Source organism: Musa acuminata, chromosome BXJ2-9 (genome assembly GCF_036884655.1).
Source record: "Musa acuminata AAA Group cultivar baxijiao chromosome BXJ2-9, Cavendish_Baxijiao_AAA, whole genome shotgun sequence".
NCBI lineage: Eukaryota > Viridiplantae > Streptophyta > Magnoliopsida > Zingiberales > Musaceae > Musa > Musa acuminata.
The window spans coordinates 9,318,306-9,335,000 of record NC_088346.1 but is presented as its reverse complement, the minus strand read 5'-3'; the positions used below and the strand labels follow the sequence as shown (position 1 = coordinate 9,335,000).

Sequence of the window (16,695 nt, the reverse complement as noted above, 5' to 3'; positions counted from 1 at the left end):
CGCAAGAGATTTCAATAGCTTTGGTTTCAGTAGCTTCACTGTTTCTATAAAAACTTGATAGGATTGCCTAAGAGCAAGTTCAGAATACCATTATCATATGCTTCGTGATATTGATCGATAACATGTTTTACCAATGACTCATTCATATACTCTTAACTGAAATACTTGATTGTTTTCATTGGTGAGATCATCAATTAGCTAATTGTTGCACTTATCTTACCTCTCAAAATGTTTATTCTTAGTAAAACCAAAACTATTGGTCTCTTTTAAGTATTTCAATATTAAAATTAGAAACTGTGCTTTGTTCTGGACATTCAGTTACCTTCTCTCTTCAACATGCCAAAATCACAACTTCAATGCTATGGGGAAGCAGTTTACTGTTTCGGTGAGGACTACTTAAACAAATGTGCCAAAGGAAAGAGCAGCCTTGAAAGGTTTGCTTCAGTAGTGGCATGGAGCATATCAACTACAAGACCCGCATTATTTGGACAGGCTCCTTTCAATCCCATTCTAGGAGAAACTCATCATGTCTCCAGGGGATCCCTCAACGTGCTCCTCGAGCAGGTGATGACTTGACATTGCAAACGTTATTCTCCTCCTTTGTTCAAGACCTCATTTTTGTTTCTATGGATGGTTAGTAACCTGTGTGCACTTTAAATTGAGAAATCATTTTTTTAAGTCTTGTTAGCAGATTATATCTACTGTGTTAACTTAGTGATAATTAGATAAAACAACTATGGGCAAAATCCATCACCTGAAGTGGCAAACATGTTTGAAATCATAGTTTCAGTGTCTTCAACTCGAACTTCAGAAAACAAACTTTAGTCTTTAATGCTTCCAAATTATTATTCTGTCCTTAGCCTTGTAAGAACACAACAACTGCGAAGCTCCTGTAAGACATCAGACAAATATTTCTTTCTTAACCTTTATGGTATCTATGTTTTGTTAGGTCTCACATCACCCCCCAGTGTCTGCCCTCCATGCAACTGATGCAAAGGATAATGTAGAACTGATATGGTGCCACAAACCAGTTCCCAGGTTCCATGGTATATCTCAGAAACTTCCCGTCGCTAGATTTATTATCTTCGCCATACACAGAGTATAATATATTACTTCTACTTGATTCAATCCAACCTAATATATTTGACATCACACCTGTAATCCTGTTGTGTTTAAGTCCACTTCATCACAATCTGTGATGCCAGAAGTTAAGGTGAATCCAGTGTTATGTTTGACTTAATTTTCATCAATGCTACCATCAACTCATATCATGCTCTGGTATCTTTGAATCTGGAAGGTGCAAGTGTTGAAGCTGTAATCAAAGGAAAGAGGCACCTGAGGCTCTTGAAGTTTGGTGAGAACTATGAGATGGATTCACCAAACTTGTTGATAAAATTACTTCCAACAACTGGTGCTGATTGGGTTGGGGATGTAAGCATCAGGTGTAAAGATTCTGGTCTTGAGGCAGATCTCTGCTATTACAAGAGCCATGCGTTCCTCGGATTTGGTGGCAGCTCTAAGTCTGTCAGGGGAAAGATATTTCACTCAAAGACACTAAAGACTATCTACGAGATCGACGGCCAGTGGGACAGGTATGTTGGTCATTTGGTTCATTCCTAGATCCAATCAGCACTTTGTTTCAACTTCAAAAGTTCGTGTACAATGAAGCATGGTGGATCATTTATTCTGCAGAATTGTCAAACTGAAGGATGTCCACAGCGGGGAGGTCACAATCTTGTATGATGCCAAGAAAGCCATCTCAGGACTTAAGACTCCTATTCTGCAGGCTCCACAGGTACCCCATCAGCTCGCTCTATTTTCAAGTCTTAAATTCTAGTCTGGTCTGGGTATTATTATTATTGAGGGCCTAAAAGAAACATGGATCAGACTATGATACCAACAATGCCAACAACTAAAGTAATTATTCAGGCACCAAAATCTTGAACTAAATCTTACCCATAGTTGTAAAAAGATATATTCTGAGCTAAAGAAAAAAGGAAACCATAGTAAAGTAATTGTGCAGGTATCAAAATCGGTGCCAAACATTTTCAATCCTGAAAACGATGGAAGAACCCCTATCGAAATCCTTATTTCAAGGTGTTCTTACAAAGTAAAAGGAGTTTGAGATATTGTAACAAGGAGTCATACCTGCCATCTATATCACTAATTGTAACAAAGGAGAAGGAAAATGCCAATACCATCCAGCATATAATGCAATGGGCCCACAAACCAAGCAAGCAGTATCATGAAAACTTTGCAATATCTAGTTATCTCTGAGGATGTATGTAGAACTTGTTTGTGTAGATTTACTTTTGCAAACTTGACAGCATTCATCAGAAGATTTGAGGAATGCACTTCCTATTGGAAAGAGAGAGAGAGAGAGAGTTTGGTTGACGTCTATATACTTTTTGACTTGATGTTTCTAATCCTCCGGTAAATGTGAATTATTTTTTCATTACTCCTTGCAGAGTAACATTTGCGTGTAAAAATCATACAAACAATTAGTATTCAAAACATGCCAACATTTGGGGTCTTGTGTGTTTTTGGACAGAACTTGTGGCCTACCGAATCAGCTACGGTGTGGAGCGAAGTAAGCCAAGCCATTTTGAATAAGGAATGGGGAAAAGCTTCAGCGGCAAAGCAGATCATAGAGGAGAAGCAGAGGAAGCTGCAACGAGAACGGAAATCTAGTGGGGAACTTTGGGTCCCCAAGCATTTCACGGTCACCCATACCAAGGAAAATGAGTGGGATTGCTCGCCCTTGGAGCAGTCGGTCCCACCTGCTCCAATTATCGTTCATCCCTGACAAATAAAAAAGAAAATAAACAGGTATTTAAGTCTTCTTCCTTTGTATTCGTTAAAATAAACGGATATTTTATTTATTGATTTATGATGCCCTAATATTCTGATTGTCTTTAATTGGTGGAACACTTTGGATTTCTTTTTACGAATATATGGATGCTTAACAAAGTACAAGTTGCAAGTTAGAAGCATGTAGCAATCACTAGTTGTAGCCTATGCTGGACGACGATATCTATCTTCTATGCCTCTTAGAACTTTTCAGCTTTGTTAATTCCATCATCAACATGGAAGATTTTTTCTACTTGCAAAAACAGATGAACCAAAACCTTAGCATTGTTAGTCCTATTGTGTCGGTCAACCCCTCTGTGAGCCTCCTTCCCACAAGATCTGGCTACTTACGGTTATCAATAAGTTTCAATGAGATGGATAATTGTGTCCCTATCCATCATCAAATTCAACATGAATTTTTAACTCTTCCACATCCAACTGTGTCAAATCATGATGCAAATTGTGAGTGAATCAAAATCTTTGCTCACTGCATTAGAGAGTTACTTGTACCATGCAATTTTATGGGATAAAATAATAACAATAATGAACTACTATACTAATGTCAAGTTGTATGTTTTGATAATGACTGTTAAATTACCGATTGGTCCTGCTCTTTGGTAAGTAGCAGAAACTTCAAAATACCATAAGATTTATATTGCTTCATCTTCATCACACTGACAGATGATGTTTAGCTTTTTATTATATAATCTACAAAGAATAATATCAAGCGCCAAGATGAAGACATTGTATCTCCTAGCTATCAAAGCCCATGGCCACCACTGGGATCCTCACCCTGTGGCCCCTATCGCCTTTCATGAGAATCTCACCGAAGCTGTATCCGCCGGTCACTGACCTGACCGTGAGAGACACAGTTATCTCACGAGATGCTCCGGACAGCACCGTCATCGCCGGAGGACTGGCTTCGAGTGCGATCTCAGGTGACATTCTAGTAGTGATGACGTATGTTTCGGTATCGGCTACATTGGTCACTGTTCTCTTCACTGTTTGAGTTCCTTCCAGATGGGAGATGGTGATGGATGGGCTGTTTAGATCGGCTGGTAGGCCTGTGGTGCTGTTGCAAGCCGAGCTAGTGATGTTACGTACCTCATTAGGATCCACATCTGGTACTGAACACAAGAACCTGATGTAGTCTTCATAAGCTGCAAAAATGAATAATTCAATATTAAGAAGAACACCATGGATGCCTAAAAATGAAAAGTCTTGAATCATACAATCAAAAGAAATAAAACTTGTGTGGCAAAAACAGGTCTTATTCTGTTGAAGAATTTAAGACCGACTTGACGGTCTAGTATCTATTTAGAGGGTCTTTTCATATAAAAGCCCAACTAAAAATATAATTGCCATATGAAACAAGTAGTTCATAGTAAATTTAAAACTATATGTCATGGAAAACCCTAAATCTGAACAATTAATTGTAGAAATATAATAATTTTTAATCACCAAGATGTAAGTAATAATAACCTAGAAGATTGGCATTTCCTACTCAACAAGGAGACTTACTTGTATCTAGGATGAGTCCTGGATCCAGAGCAGCTTTTGGATTGACAGCACCGCTACCATAATCGAATGGTGTAGCCTGCACCAGTGTCATGATTTCTGTTTCAGAATATTGCTGTGCTAAAATAGGCCGGCCACCTCGATCCAAAGTAGTTGCTGTTGTCATTAGAGCCGACTTGATAGCACCGGGGCTCCAATGTGGATTCTTTTGCTTTATGAGGGCTGCAATCCCAGCGATGTGTGGAGCAGCCATACTGGTTCCGGAAACCATAGCAAAGCCTTCTCCTGCATATATTGTATTAGTCTTTGCAATTCTACAAAATATCCTTTAACTCGTATTTATTTTGAACTTCAATTACCATATTCTGGGCCTCTAATTGCATTTTCTTTTGTGACAGCAAAGGAACATGATAAAACTCAAGCACATTTACCTATGTAGTTAGCCTCATCTGTTCCATTTGGCGCCCAAGCAGCCCAAATAAGATTGCCTGGAGCTAGTATATCTGGCTTAAGTACATCAGCATCCTGAAAGCTGAAATCTTTTACGTCTGGTCCTCGGGAGGAGAATAATGCCACCTGAGGAGCTGATTTATGCAGTATGGGTGCCAAACCATCAGCTATGCTGGCTGTCGCATCGAAACTTATTGGTCGACCCGCCCAGTCTCTTGTGGTCGAACAGTTGTAGTAGTCGATAAGTTCCTGAGATTGATAATATAAGATTAACATCAAACCAAATTCAGAAAATCGTTGTAAAATACTGGTTCTGGCAAATTCAATAAATGGTAGGAACATGCATTGCTTACTCATTTGCATCATTGACATGTGTAACATCACTTCATAGAATTGAAGGTTACGAATGCCGTCGGTGAATAGATTTTTGGTTATACAAAAATCTACAGGATCAAAAGCAATTAAAGTAATCATATTTTGGTTAATATGTAAACTTCCCTTGACAAGGTGGTTTGGTTTAAAGCTAAGTCAGTAACTTGCCAGATGTATTAGCAAGCAAAAAATATAAAAAGGTCAAACTGCATCCTTAACAGCAAGACACATAATCATCGGTGATAATAAAACAATTTATCCAGTTAATATATTTAGCAATGACGATATAGCTTATATATGTCTACATATAAAAAGGACTATGTATTCAATCAATGTTTGTACATGTAAGCTCCCGATAGATTGGAGCCCAAAATGGGCATCATTTGATTTGGTACAAGACCATTGAAAGAGGAAGCAAAGCTTACGATTCTACCAAGAATATAGGGTAAAAAGCTCAAAAATGATAGATGCATAAAGGTCATGGGCACTTTCCCAAAGCACTGATTGAATTTTCATCTCAGTTTATAACACATTAAAAATAGCCATGCTTCAAACAAGATGGTTGTGTTAGAAACGTCATTTGCAAAGTCCATCAACCTGACCGTGTCCATCTAAATTAAATCCAGACGAGATATTTCCATCCCAAAATGTTAATGTACTCACCTGGAAAGAATACAAAGAGAACTTTGACCCATACTTCTTAGATGTGGCTTTTGGCTATTTAGCTTTATCTAGAAATATATGCTCCACCAACTTAAGGGAAGCTATTGCACCACAGATTCATGAAATTAATTTTCAACCATGATAAAATTTAATTCTAAAGATTCTAAAAATTTCTTGGTGTTCAAGCTTGAGCTAGGTGTAGAATTCAATTCCTGCAGATTCACAATTTAAAGTATTATATTGGACTTTGATACAAGTTAGTTATAGGAATATCTAGTTTTCATTCATCTGAAATCAACAATGTAAATAAATTCACATTTAAAGTCATCCTGAAACTGAATGTTTCTTCAAGTGCATGGCACATAAGAATCGAATAATGGTTGTATGATATTTGATACCTTCGTTTTTCTGGCATCCGTGATGAGGATCCCAGGAGTATCAACAGGTACAGGATCAAATTTGGCACCCGGATAGGTGTTCTCGACAGCAACAATGAAGCCTGCTGCACCAAGACTTTTTGCTGTCTCAGACACCTTTTTAATTGATGCAGTTCCCGAAACAAAATTGAAAGAATATCCACATAGAAGAATATTTCCCTCCACCTTGTTCCTATTCAACAGTTCAGGCCTTTGGCAGTCTAGTGGGTTGTATTTCAACAAAGACAAATCTAGCATGACATCATTAGCGGAAACCAGATTGAATGACTTGTTCCCATGCGTTGAAGCTGCAGGTGGAGAATGAAAATGACATCAATGTTAAACTTGAAAAATTCAATATCATGTTGTAACTTACGAACCACATAATGAAAGAACAAAACGACCTAAGTTACAGAACTGAATAAACTTGCAACAATTACATGTCAGATGTTTGATATATCAAACAAAAAAGAAGCATACAACCAAATTACCAAGGAAGCAAAAAAATATACCTGATTCCTTTCTGCTACTCCGCTGCTCATCACCAGAAATGCATGAAAATATTACACTGTGTAATCCGAGTCAACTATAGAGCATAACTAGATTTTGAGTGCTCAAATGACAGGTCAAAATAATACGTAACTGTTGTTTGATGTTAATTGGAAGAGAAATTTACTAAGATATGTTATAGTTGTGCTCCTTCACAGCCTGGAAGACCAGGGTTCAGGTCGAAGCAACCCCTCTATATTTAAAGGTAAGCATTGGCGGGAGCAGCACAGTTACAGGCATAAGTATATGAAGAGTTTCACTTGTAAGTTTTAATGATTACATAAAATGTTCTTGTCACTTCCTTTGGGTCCACCAAGTACTAGGTTATCAAAGACAACCAACTCACACAAAAGAAAATTTGTTCATTGTCAAGTCCATAATAGAACATGGCTGATCCTTTCTAAAATTTCTTCTTGTCGTAATGTGTATATGTTTTATCAAAGACAACTCTAATTATGATTGTCTTGCAAATTTGTAAAAACACCATGAAGCAAGATACTGAGGCTTTAGGCTGTAAATGATTCCTCATACAAGATGCAGGAGAATATATCAACAGCTTAAACTTACGTGACAATCCAAGCCCAGGTAAAATTTTTCCGTTTCCCAGGGTCAAATTATTTTTGTATCTACGGTCATCAATAGCAGCAGCTACAGTAGTGATCCATGGACTGAAAGACACCAAGGTTTTAGGGAATGGACCCCCATTTCCGGCAGCCTGAGCAACAAACACTCCAGCTCTCACAGCAGAAAGAAGTGCAGCATCAAAAGGATTCAAAAATGTGGCTTTGGTTGTTGTCGGTGGACTGTTTGGCCCCACCGAAAGATTAAGAATATCAACGCCATCAAGAACAGCCTGTTTGAAAACACTCACCAGGTTAAGTACATAAAAGGGTATTTCAGAGATTCAAGAACGGAACTCCACGAAGTTGAAAAAGATTATATAACTTGAAGATAAATTACATTAAGTGATCTAATCTATTAAAGTTCCTGTGGCTTATCAACTGGCTCTGACTTCAGCAATGAGAACCTGATGCTTTTCAAGTTCCTCAACTAAGATGCTCCAGTAATAAGAACATCCATAAGGTGCATGCCGTCTGTGTTTATGATGCCTACATGTTCTCAAGGACAATTTTGTGCAGTGGCATAAGGACTATACAGAAAATGAATAAATATAAAGTGGACAAACAAAAAATGAGAGCAATTAGCAACCATGAATTTGATGTCCAGGTATTAGCAAACAGCTCAGGCCTTCCAAAATTATCTATCGCCAATCCTATAGGTGGTCAATAATGACCCAAATTATCATGTTCCCAACAAAAGCAGAGTAGAACTCTGACCATCACCAATCGCATTCATTCTGACATAACTGCTAAAATTAATCAGTTTTTCTTGCATACCTGCTCGATAGCAGCAACAACATCAGATACATATCCCCCAAAGAGCCTATAGAGAACCTTGTACACAGCAATCCTGAGGACAGATAACCACACATGATATCCTAAAACTGAAATTTGCGGTAAACAGTTTACAACATGAGTCAAAACACTTTACCTGGCACGCGGTGCCATGCCACTTGCCTTTCCAAACTCATATCCATGCATTTTGACACGGATTCCATTGTTTCCAGCAGCAATAGCTGCTGTATGGCTAGCCGCAACATAAAAGGCATCAGAATTTACCATGATACAGAAAGAAAAGCATACAGAAGCATGGAGGACCAAGAAAGATCAAAAGACAACAGATTTTAAGATTGCATAAACCAAAATATTAACAGGATACTCTCTTGTGAGAACAAATGTCATTTCATGGATATTGCTAGTGCAGTCATTATAAATAGTTATTTTCACTGACAAACAAGTAAATGTCGAAGAGAAATTGTGATTTGCAGAACTAACCTACAAGACTTATAAGGATCTTCATTTCATAATTCACAACATCAGACCAAGCAGGCAGGACATGTTTACATTTAATTTTCAGTCAGCAAAATTTAGTTATTTAGGTTAACTAAATGTCCTCTCTTTCATGGCCTACAGCTGAGCAAGTACAAATAAGACACATCCAGTATCTTGAAGAGGTAAGCTGATCCATTGATTTGGCATGATATGTTCTAGATATTATGTCATTTCTCAAAAATTCCCAGGATTCGCCAAGGAATTGGTACTCGGGCACAAAATAATCCATTAAGGTACACACCTTCCATGACCATCACCATCCAAAGGTGATGGAAAATCAATTGCTGGATTAAATGCACCAGCCGCAATTGCTGCTTTTGCAAAATGCTGTGCTCCAATAATCTTCCCATTGCAAAAATCCCTCTGAGTCTCTGGATCAACTTCACACTTTCCTCTGTAACGAGGAAGAGGCCCATATGGCTCAGTATTGTGTGTCGAAAAGCTAGGATGCTTTGGATAAATTCCCGAGTCCACAAAACCAATTACAATGTCTTCTCCTGCTCTGTCAAAACCACCACGTGTTGGCCAGACACCTGTTGGTAAACCCAGAAATTGAGGGGTGTGTGTGGTGAATTTCTTTATTTTCATGTCTTTCTCCACATATTTGACCCCAGGTGCCTTGCTGAGAGCTTCAGCCTGGTGAAATAATTGATCACATAAATCTAACAGGTGATGGAGAACAAATTGAACACTAATTCAACAGTTCTGCATGTGACAGATTCCAATCAATCTACTGATGTGTCTTACCTGTTCAGCAGAGATGTGAACTGCAAAACCATTAACAAGATGTCGATAGCTGTAGAGCTTCTTATAGGTCCCAACTTCAAAGAGTGAATCAAGAAGAGCATCATGCTTTTTCTCCAGGTGAAGGGCATAAGATGTAACAGACTCACTGCTAGGAAGAAGATAGCATAAGAGACCTTAACAACTTTGTAAGGACTATGCAGTCTTTAGCATATGAAAAGGCACCACAATCCTAATAACAAGGATTTCACATGGTCTTAATTTTGAAACTGATATTTGTTTCCCCTTTTCTCTCTCTATTATGACGATGATATTTCACAGTCACCACTTCCCAATACAAAAATGCTACATCAGTTAATTATTTATGTAGCTCCATAGGTGTCGATAAACTACATAGGAAACCTGGCATTATATAAAGAAAACATATGATTTGATAAATTACCATAGTACACATTTCGAACATATGGAAATGGAGCCAAATGAAGAATTTGTTCTTGATTCAAGTGACTGTTGAAGACGAAATGCTAAGTATTGTACACCCTACAAAAAACACCCCTTTAACAGAAATTTCTAGACAACCAAAGTAAAATATGAGAAGCAAGTCAGTAAAGCATGCAAAAAGCATGACCTGATACTGCAAGATGATATCTAGTTCAAAAAGTAGAACTAGCATTTGCCTTTCTCGACCAAGATGGACCGAGCTTCAAACACCATCATTATAATGGAAACAAATGCTTTACTATCTTAGAATGTTATAACCAAAATAATATTCAGTAATTCCAAGTGAAGATCAATGCTAAAATAAGGGAACAAAAAGATGGCCCAGTGCATGAAGTTCCTGCTTGTGCAAGGTCTGACGATGATCAATGTGCAACCTTACCTCTGCAAGTGGAGGGGTTATTTCTATGACTACACAATAACAGAAAGAAACGGTTCCATCTAAATCATCTTTACCAACACAAACAATCACTACTAATTTTGAATTTTCGCCAGAAGCAACATATAAGTCAAAAGGATGGAAGCTAATACCCACCTGGTGATGTCCATCTCTTCCACTAAATCTATAGCTGTTGCAGAGAATCCATCAACACCACCACTGTAACTCACAACAGGCTCTCCTTCCACGGTCACGATATATACCTCCCCACTTCCCAAAGCTAGCAGTGGTAGTGAAAAGAAAAGCATGCTCACAAGTTCTATCCCTTTCATCTTTGCTAATTTGTCGACTGACTGACGCTATACAATAACCTGCAAGTTTGAAGCACATGGAAGAGGGAAAAGTCATCAGTAGTTAAGGAAATTTTGTCTTCCCGGAAGAAAGGGGGAAAATTATTACTGATTTGAAATTTTAAAATGATTGAAAGAAATATATCATGTCTCACATTAAAGTGTAGAAGCCATCCTTAAAGCAATACAGTTATTCATGTCACTTCCATATGAACCCCCTTCCATCATGGCAATTAGAAGTATTCAATAAGACATAGCATTACGAGTCCAGGAAACAATTTGAAGAATCTACTATTCCAAAAGGCTATGAAGGAATCCAAACAGAGAAGGCCCAGCATCAAGGATCAAATAGATTCTTCAAATTGATACTATGATAGCTGTCAAGAACATATTTATTTTGATTATAAATCATGATCATAGAACTATTAAATCTTACCACACTAAGAAAGGCTAGAACAACCATGAACTGAACCATTCTGCCATTGCACTGGCGTGGGTCGAAGCCAATCAAAAGACTGTATACCGCACTTCATGCAAAGACCAAAAAGCGACGATTATTCTTTTATTTTTTGTTTCAAAAGATGCCTAGTGATGGAGAAAGCAGCATTAGAAATCAACGAACACTCCACTTGATAGCTTAGTAGTCACGAACAAAAGGCAAACTCTTATGATCCGCACTTGAAAGAAGTGACGACAATAGGGAAGAGCGGGAGACAAAGTGGCTCCTGCTCTTCTGTGCAAACCAAGCATCGATTCAGGGCTCCAGAACTCACCAGACGCCCACCGCTCCACCAGGAAGCTTGGATCGGAGCAGCTCCTCGACAACGCGGTGACCAACAACCAACAGGACCTGCCGCAGACCGCTGAGGTGAGAGGGATCGAGCGTGTGAAAGGGGAATAGGGTTCTACATGTATCGAAGGGTCGAAAGAGCTGAGTATGATGGAGGTCGGAGCTCTTTTAATGGCGGAGGGGGCGGGGGGAGGGTCTCGGGAACTGTTATTCACCGTTTTGCCACTGTTGGTGCGAGAGAGACATTAGTATATTACACAACAAGACAAAGCCTGAAGGAAAAGGGCAGTATAAATGCCGTGTGACATTTCATGACGCGTGGCGGAGCGTACGCTCGAGTGAGCGAGTGCCGTGGACAACGGGTCCCATGTACAATAAGCGAGGTGGGAGTGTCTGATTGGGGGAACGGACAAGGAAAAGTTTGCGGAAGCAAGGCCAAGATGCTTGCCACCCTGATCATAAATTTCGTTCCGACTTGACTCCCGGTCCCCCAAACCTCACCTGCTTTGTGATTCGCTTCTTGGGTTAACCAATTTTGGGCTCCACTATTTTCAACAATTAAAATGCGGTAAACAAGCAGCGCTAACGTACAATCGGTATGAAAACTACTCTGTTTTTTCGAGTTGTCTGTACGCCCCTGTCGGTTGCTAGCAGTTATTTGCAGGTGATGGAGCGATGATGATGGAGAGTTCAAAATTACAACGGACGACACTCGGTCTGTGGATTGGTGGATGCATTTATAGTACTGCCATTCAAAACAAATAAACTGGGTAATTATCCAAATAAAAACCCAAGATATTATATATTTCTTATGGATATTATAAACTGGGTAAGTATTACTATTTTTTTTCCCCTCAAAGTCTCATGTCTTGATCTCCCTCAAGGGAAAAAGAAAAAGAAAAAGAAAAAGCTTTCAGTTATACTAAAATTATCTTTTGTTGTTATGCAAAATGGCATTCTTTTTCCCGACATATAATAATATTTTTAACTCGGAGCATCCTGGCTTAAATAGGAAAGTAAACAAGAAGCCATACCCGGGAGAATCATGTCACATGAAGCTCTGAGCCAGGCAACGGGTAGAAATTTAATGTGAAGTAATTCAACCAGGACTTGTTCCTGTGGGACGTAGGGTTGGCGATGGTGGCGGTGAGCAGGTTTTGGCCAAGCAAGTGGTGGTAGAGTGAGTCAATGAATGGGGGTGATGATATGTACGAAGCACAGGGGAGCGTGGCTTTCTTTGCAGCGCATGTGACGGAGCGGACCCACGGAGGTTTGTCTCCTTTATCCCATTCTGCGAGCACTTCACGTGTTTGCTCGTGGCATTATTGCACCATCACTAGTGTAGAGGCCACTGTGCTCGACATACTCAAAAAGATGATTGCAAAGAGTTGCTAGTCATCCATCAGCGCAGGAATCTTGAACTCGGTCATGTACCTGAACAGGACAACATGAAGAAATGTTTATATCGGGCATTGCAGCAGACTTATGGGAAAAATCTTTCTTATGTTGATGTCCAAATCTAGGGTAAATCTATTTTAAAAAGAAGAAACAAGCTGTTCTTCTTATGTCACTAGGGTTTGCAGTTCTACTAAAAAAACACTTCAATATCACATGCACTTGTTATCCTTTCATTCTCTGCATGGCATTTGTCTCCCTCCATTGAGATCTAATGTGCCAAGACACCAAGTAGGAGCTCATACAAGGGAAGACTCGTATATTGTACTCACTTTCTCCGTCAAATAAACTAACCAGTATGCTTGCAGATACCAAGTTTGATTTGTATGCTTACAGATGCAAGGGAAGACTCATGTATTCGATTTGTATCAGATAAACTATATCAGATAAATTTGTATCAATGCCACAAATGGAAGGCAAATGCATTGACATATATATCTTAGTCGAAAAGCCTATTACATCCTATACCTCGCTCTCTGCAGAGAACCAAAAAAAAAAAGACAAATTAGGATGCCAATTTATTTTCCAGATCCGGCCAAATTTAAAAGTCTTGGCATATGAGGTTAATCAATGCGCACTTCTACTACCCTCTCTGAAAATATGACATATCCGTCACCCAACAGAAGGAACCATGGGGGAGTTCCTTCCTACTTAACACCCTTACAATCCATTCATATTGGTCTAACAAACACTTTTTGTAGCGCCTTCATGAATGACACTTCTGTTTCAATAAAAGCATTGTCAGACATTAATCCTTCATAATTTTTACAACATAATCATTCTCATCTTAAAGCCCCAAATTTTGAAGTGCCTTTGATGTGTCCTATCAAATTGTTACAGAGTAAGATCTGCAGGTCCTACAAGATGAATCTGGCATATCACTTATAAGGACTAATGAAACTGAGAAAACAACAAACACAAATCTAGACCAAGTTCTCTTTTTGTTCGGCCCAAACTCGATTCATCATCATTATGCAAACCTTCATTATAAAGGATAGATATCAGTGACTAAGCTCAGCTAAGTGAATATTATAAATTAATAAGCTGCAATCGTAATAATATAATGTTGCTCATTGGCAAACAGCTACTTAGATGCTATAATTATTTGAAGAAAAAAGGTTCTTCATTTTCTCCTTCCATTTGATAAGCATGGACCTACTTCTATATTGGACAATTTTTTCTCCATGCTCTCTATGACTCCCACATTCCCTAGTTTTCTACTAGTAAAACTGAGACAATGCTTGCATGTATTGCTCGTAGAAAGGCACAGGTCCAGGAATGCAGGGTCAGCATGTGAACCTATTGAACAATGCCCCTATGATCACAGTGTTTATCTACTTTCTGAATGAAGTGAAATTTTATCTGCCAGAAAGCACAAGAACAAATGGCACACCCTAGTCCTTGTTACTATGCTTGCTTAATATATCACGATCATATTCTCTCAACACTAGTCTACTGCAGGTCACTTTAACCTCGATAGCCTAATCATAATACTTACAGTTGATGGGCAAACTCAACAGACCTGAAGGAAATCTCTGAAGCTGGAGCTGCTGGGAGGAATCCTCATCTGTTCATTGTACAAACAGCTACTCAGGAGGTCAGCTCTGTGGCCAAACACTGCACACATGAAGAACACAATAGAAACAAATATGGTTTTTTTTCTAAAATTAGAAGAAATTTTCATTACCAGCATACAAGATGCTCACACGTAGACTCGAACATGAGACCTATTAATTATGCAACAATGCATTAACCATCTCGAATGTCCTAACAGAGACAATAGAAACAAATATGTTGATAAAAAGCAAATGAGAAAGAAAGGTTACAGCACATCAATCAAAATTTCTAGTAGACACTGTGCCTATAGGCTCCATAGAGTTACATGAGGCACTCCGTATCTCTGTTCATGCTTCATGCTTGACTCTATAACTACCGGTCGGTATAGACCAGTATTTATCTTTGCTAATACCATTGAAGAGTATACTATACCAATATAGTTACTAACATTGATTGATGTGCTTGTAGAAAGCTGTTTCATGAGGGATAAAATATTTGTGGGACTATTTATGTTACAAACTCTATTTTTCACCAACATAAATAACCCTCTTTATGATTCGCCATCTACTCATTCATAAATTTCAAATGATAGACTGCAACACAACCATGACATGATTCTAAGAAATTAGACTGAGAAATTTTCAAAGTTCTGTCTAAGCAGTAAGGTTTGCCGTACCGGACTGTACCGCCCGGTACGGGCGGTACGTACCGGTCCGACAGGCCAGCGGTACGCGGACCGCCCCGTACCATACCGAATACCGTAGCAGTGTACAGTAACATTGTAGCAGTGTACAGTGCTCGGTACACGTGAGTGTACCGAGCGGTATACCGTACCGTACCGGTACCGAGCCCGGGTCGAAACGCTGGTACGGTACGGTACGACGAACCTTGCTAAGCACAGATAATCACGCCAGTTCTCATGTAAAATATGTATACCAGTGTGGATTACTATACATTCCATCTATTTGTGTCATGCTCTACTAGGCATGTGCCCATAAATCAGCCCACTTTTATATATGAGCACAGAGGGCACAACATGGTTGGTGAGTAAAGCATGGTATATGGTAAGCACAAATAATTCTTGATTTTAAGAATCAAACAAAACCAGATCATAATAAAGATCCTAGTAGTCCACTAATTACCACAAGAATTATTAGACACTCTGAAGTCACTCAAACAAAGGCAACTTTCCATAATAAAAAAAGGCATTAGAAGAACGTACCCATATATTAGACCAGACCACTCTGAACTTCTGCCTGAAAATCTTTACCAATTCGGACCCCAGTTGCATATGGCTGATTTTCTTGTAACATATATCCTATAGAATCCAAAACTCCCCATGATGCTATTATCTTCTTCCCAGGCAAACCATCCACTGAATTACATGATCTTCCAGATTTCTGATCAATAAGGGGCTTTGGTTTCTTTGTAGAACAAGGTTGACAATACCACTCATATACTGGTAATTTTCTTTTTTTTAGGTCTGCAACAAGACGCATGAAATCCTTCTTCACAGATGTCACAAATTAGCATCTTTGATGATTTACCCAACCGATCACATATCTTGCATCACTGATAAGACTTGGTATTGTGGTCATCTAGAACCTCAAGAGAACCACATGAACCACTGGCACATGCTCCCCAAAGTAGACAATGACTTTTAAGAAAAGAAACGCACAACTCTTTTACTGAATGGAAACCCAATGGTCTGCAATGACATTATCCAATGAAAGCTTTTCGCCAGTGTCCACTTCATTCTTTATGGTATATGAACTGTCATTATTATTAGATTTTGATGTTGAAAGTCTGTCATTTATGCCAGAGTTGTAATCTGATTCATATTTTTTTAAATATCTGACAGAAGATTCAGCATGTTCTTTGTTTTCTCCAATAGCTATATTATTGGGAATACAATCTGGATTGGGTAATACTTCTGCAGGAGCATCCATCTGTAGGATGGAGGGAGTCCTGTGACCCTGCATATTATGAATTTCACAGGATATATTTTCATTGCCAACATCTCTATCAAAACCTGTGAAGTTCATATTATTTCTGTGAGGATCATCTTTCTGCAATGACAAGGATAAGTTCTTGCAGCTTGTACTAGAATGGCAAAAAACACCTTCTTCAGTACTTTTTGTTACATTTTCTT

The 16,695-nt window shown here is 38.8% G+C and overlaps 2 protein-coding genes across 7 annotated transcripts in view; one reads left to right on the top strand and one right to left on the bottom strand.

Moving 5' to 3' along the window:
* Positions 1-5,170, top strand: part of LOC135583447 (oxysterol-binding protein-related protein 4C-like) — a 6,780-nt gene extending 1,610 nt beyond the window's left edge. For 2 of the 3 annotated variants that reach the window (XM_065125499.1, XM_065125501.1), the window contains exons 3-8: positions 319-564; positions 950-1,046; positions 1,298-1,592; positions 1,693-1,795; positions 2,552-2,829; positions 4,767-5,170. In XM_065125499.1, the coding sequence (XP_064981571.1) occupies positions 319-564; positions 950-1,046; positions 1,298-1,592; positions 1,693-1,795; positions 2,552-2,806 (996 nt within the window). In that variant the 3' untranslated portion in view covers positions 2,807-2,829; positions 4,767-5,170. The remainder of the gene's footprint in view (positions 1-318; positions 565-949; positions 1,047-1,297; positions 1,593-1,692; positions 1,796-2,551; positions 2,830-4,766) is intronic. The other variant, XM_065125500.1, reaches the window with a different exon arrangement.
* Positions 3,483-11,707, bottom strand: LOC135623030 (subtilisin-like protease SBT2.5). Of its 4 annotated transcripts, none has more exons than XM_065125495.1 (12): positions 11,515-11,707; positions 11,178-11,326; positions 10,548-10,762; positions 9,518-9,662; positions 9,012-9,406; positions 8,370-8,465; positions 8,216-8,288; positions 7,386-7,671; positions 6,252-6,577; positions 4,800-5,067; positions 4,372-4,653; positions 3,483-4,010 (listed from the first exon to the last, which is right to left on the bottom strand). In XM_065125495.1, the coding sequence occupies exons 3-12, from the start codon at positions 10,721-10,723 to the stop codon at positions 3,604-3,606; spliced, it is 2,454 nt and encodes an 817-aa protein (XP_064981567.1). In that variant the 5' UTR covers positions 10,724-10,762; positions 11,178-11,326; positions 11,515-11,707; the 3' UTR covers positions 3,483-3,603. The 4 variants fall into 4 exon arrangements, with proteins under 4 accessions (XP_064981567.1, XP_064981568.1, XP_064981570.1 ...); XM_065125496.1 differs by having other exon boundaries at positions 11,178-11,268; XM_065125498.1 differs by lacking the exon at positions 11,178-11,326 and adding an exon at positions 10,897-11,118.
* Between the last annotated feature and the right edge of the window lie 4,988 nt (positions 11,708-16,695).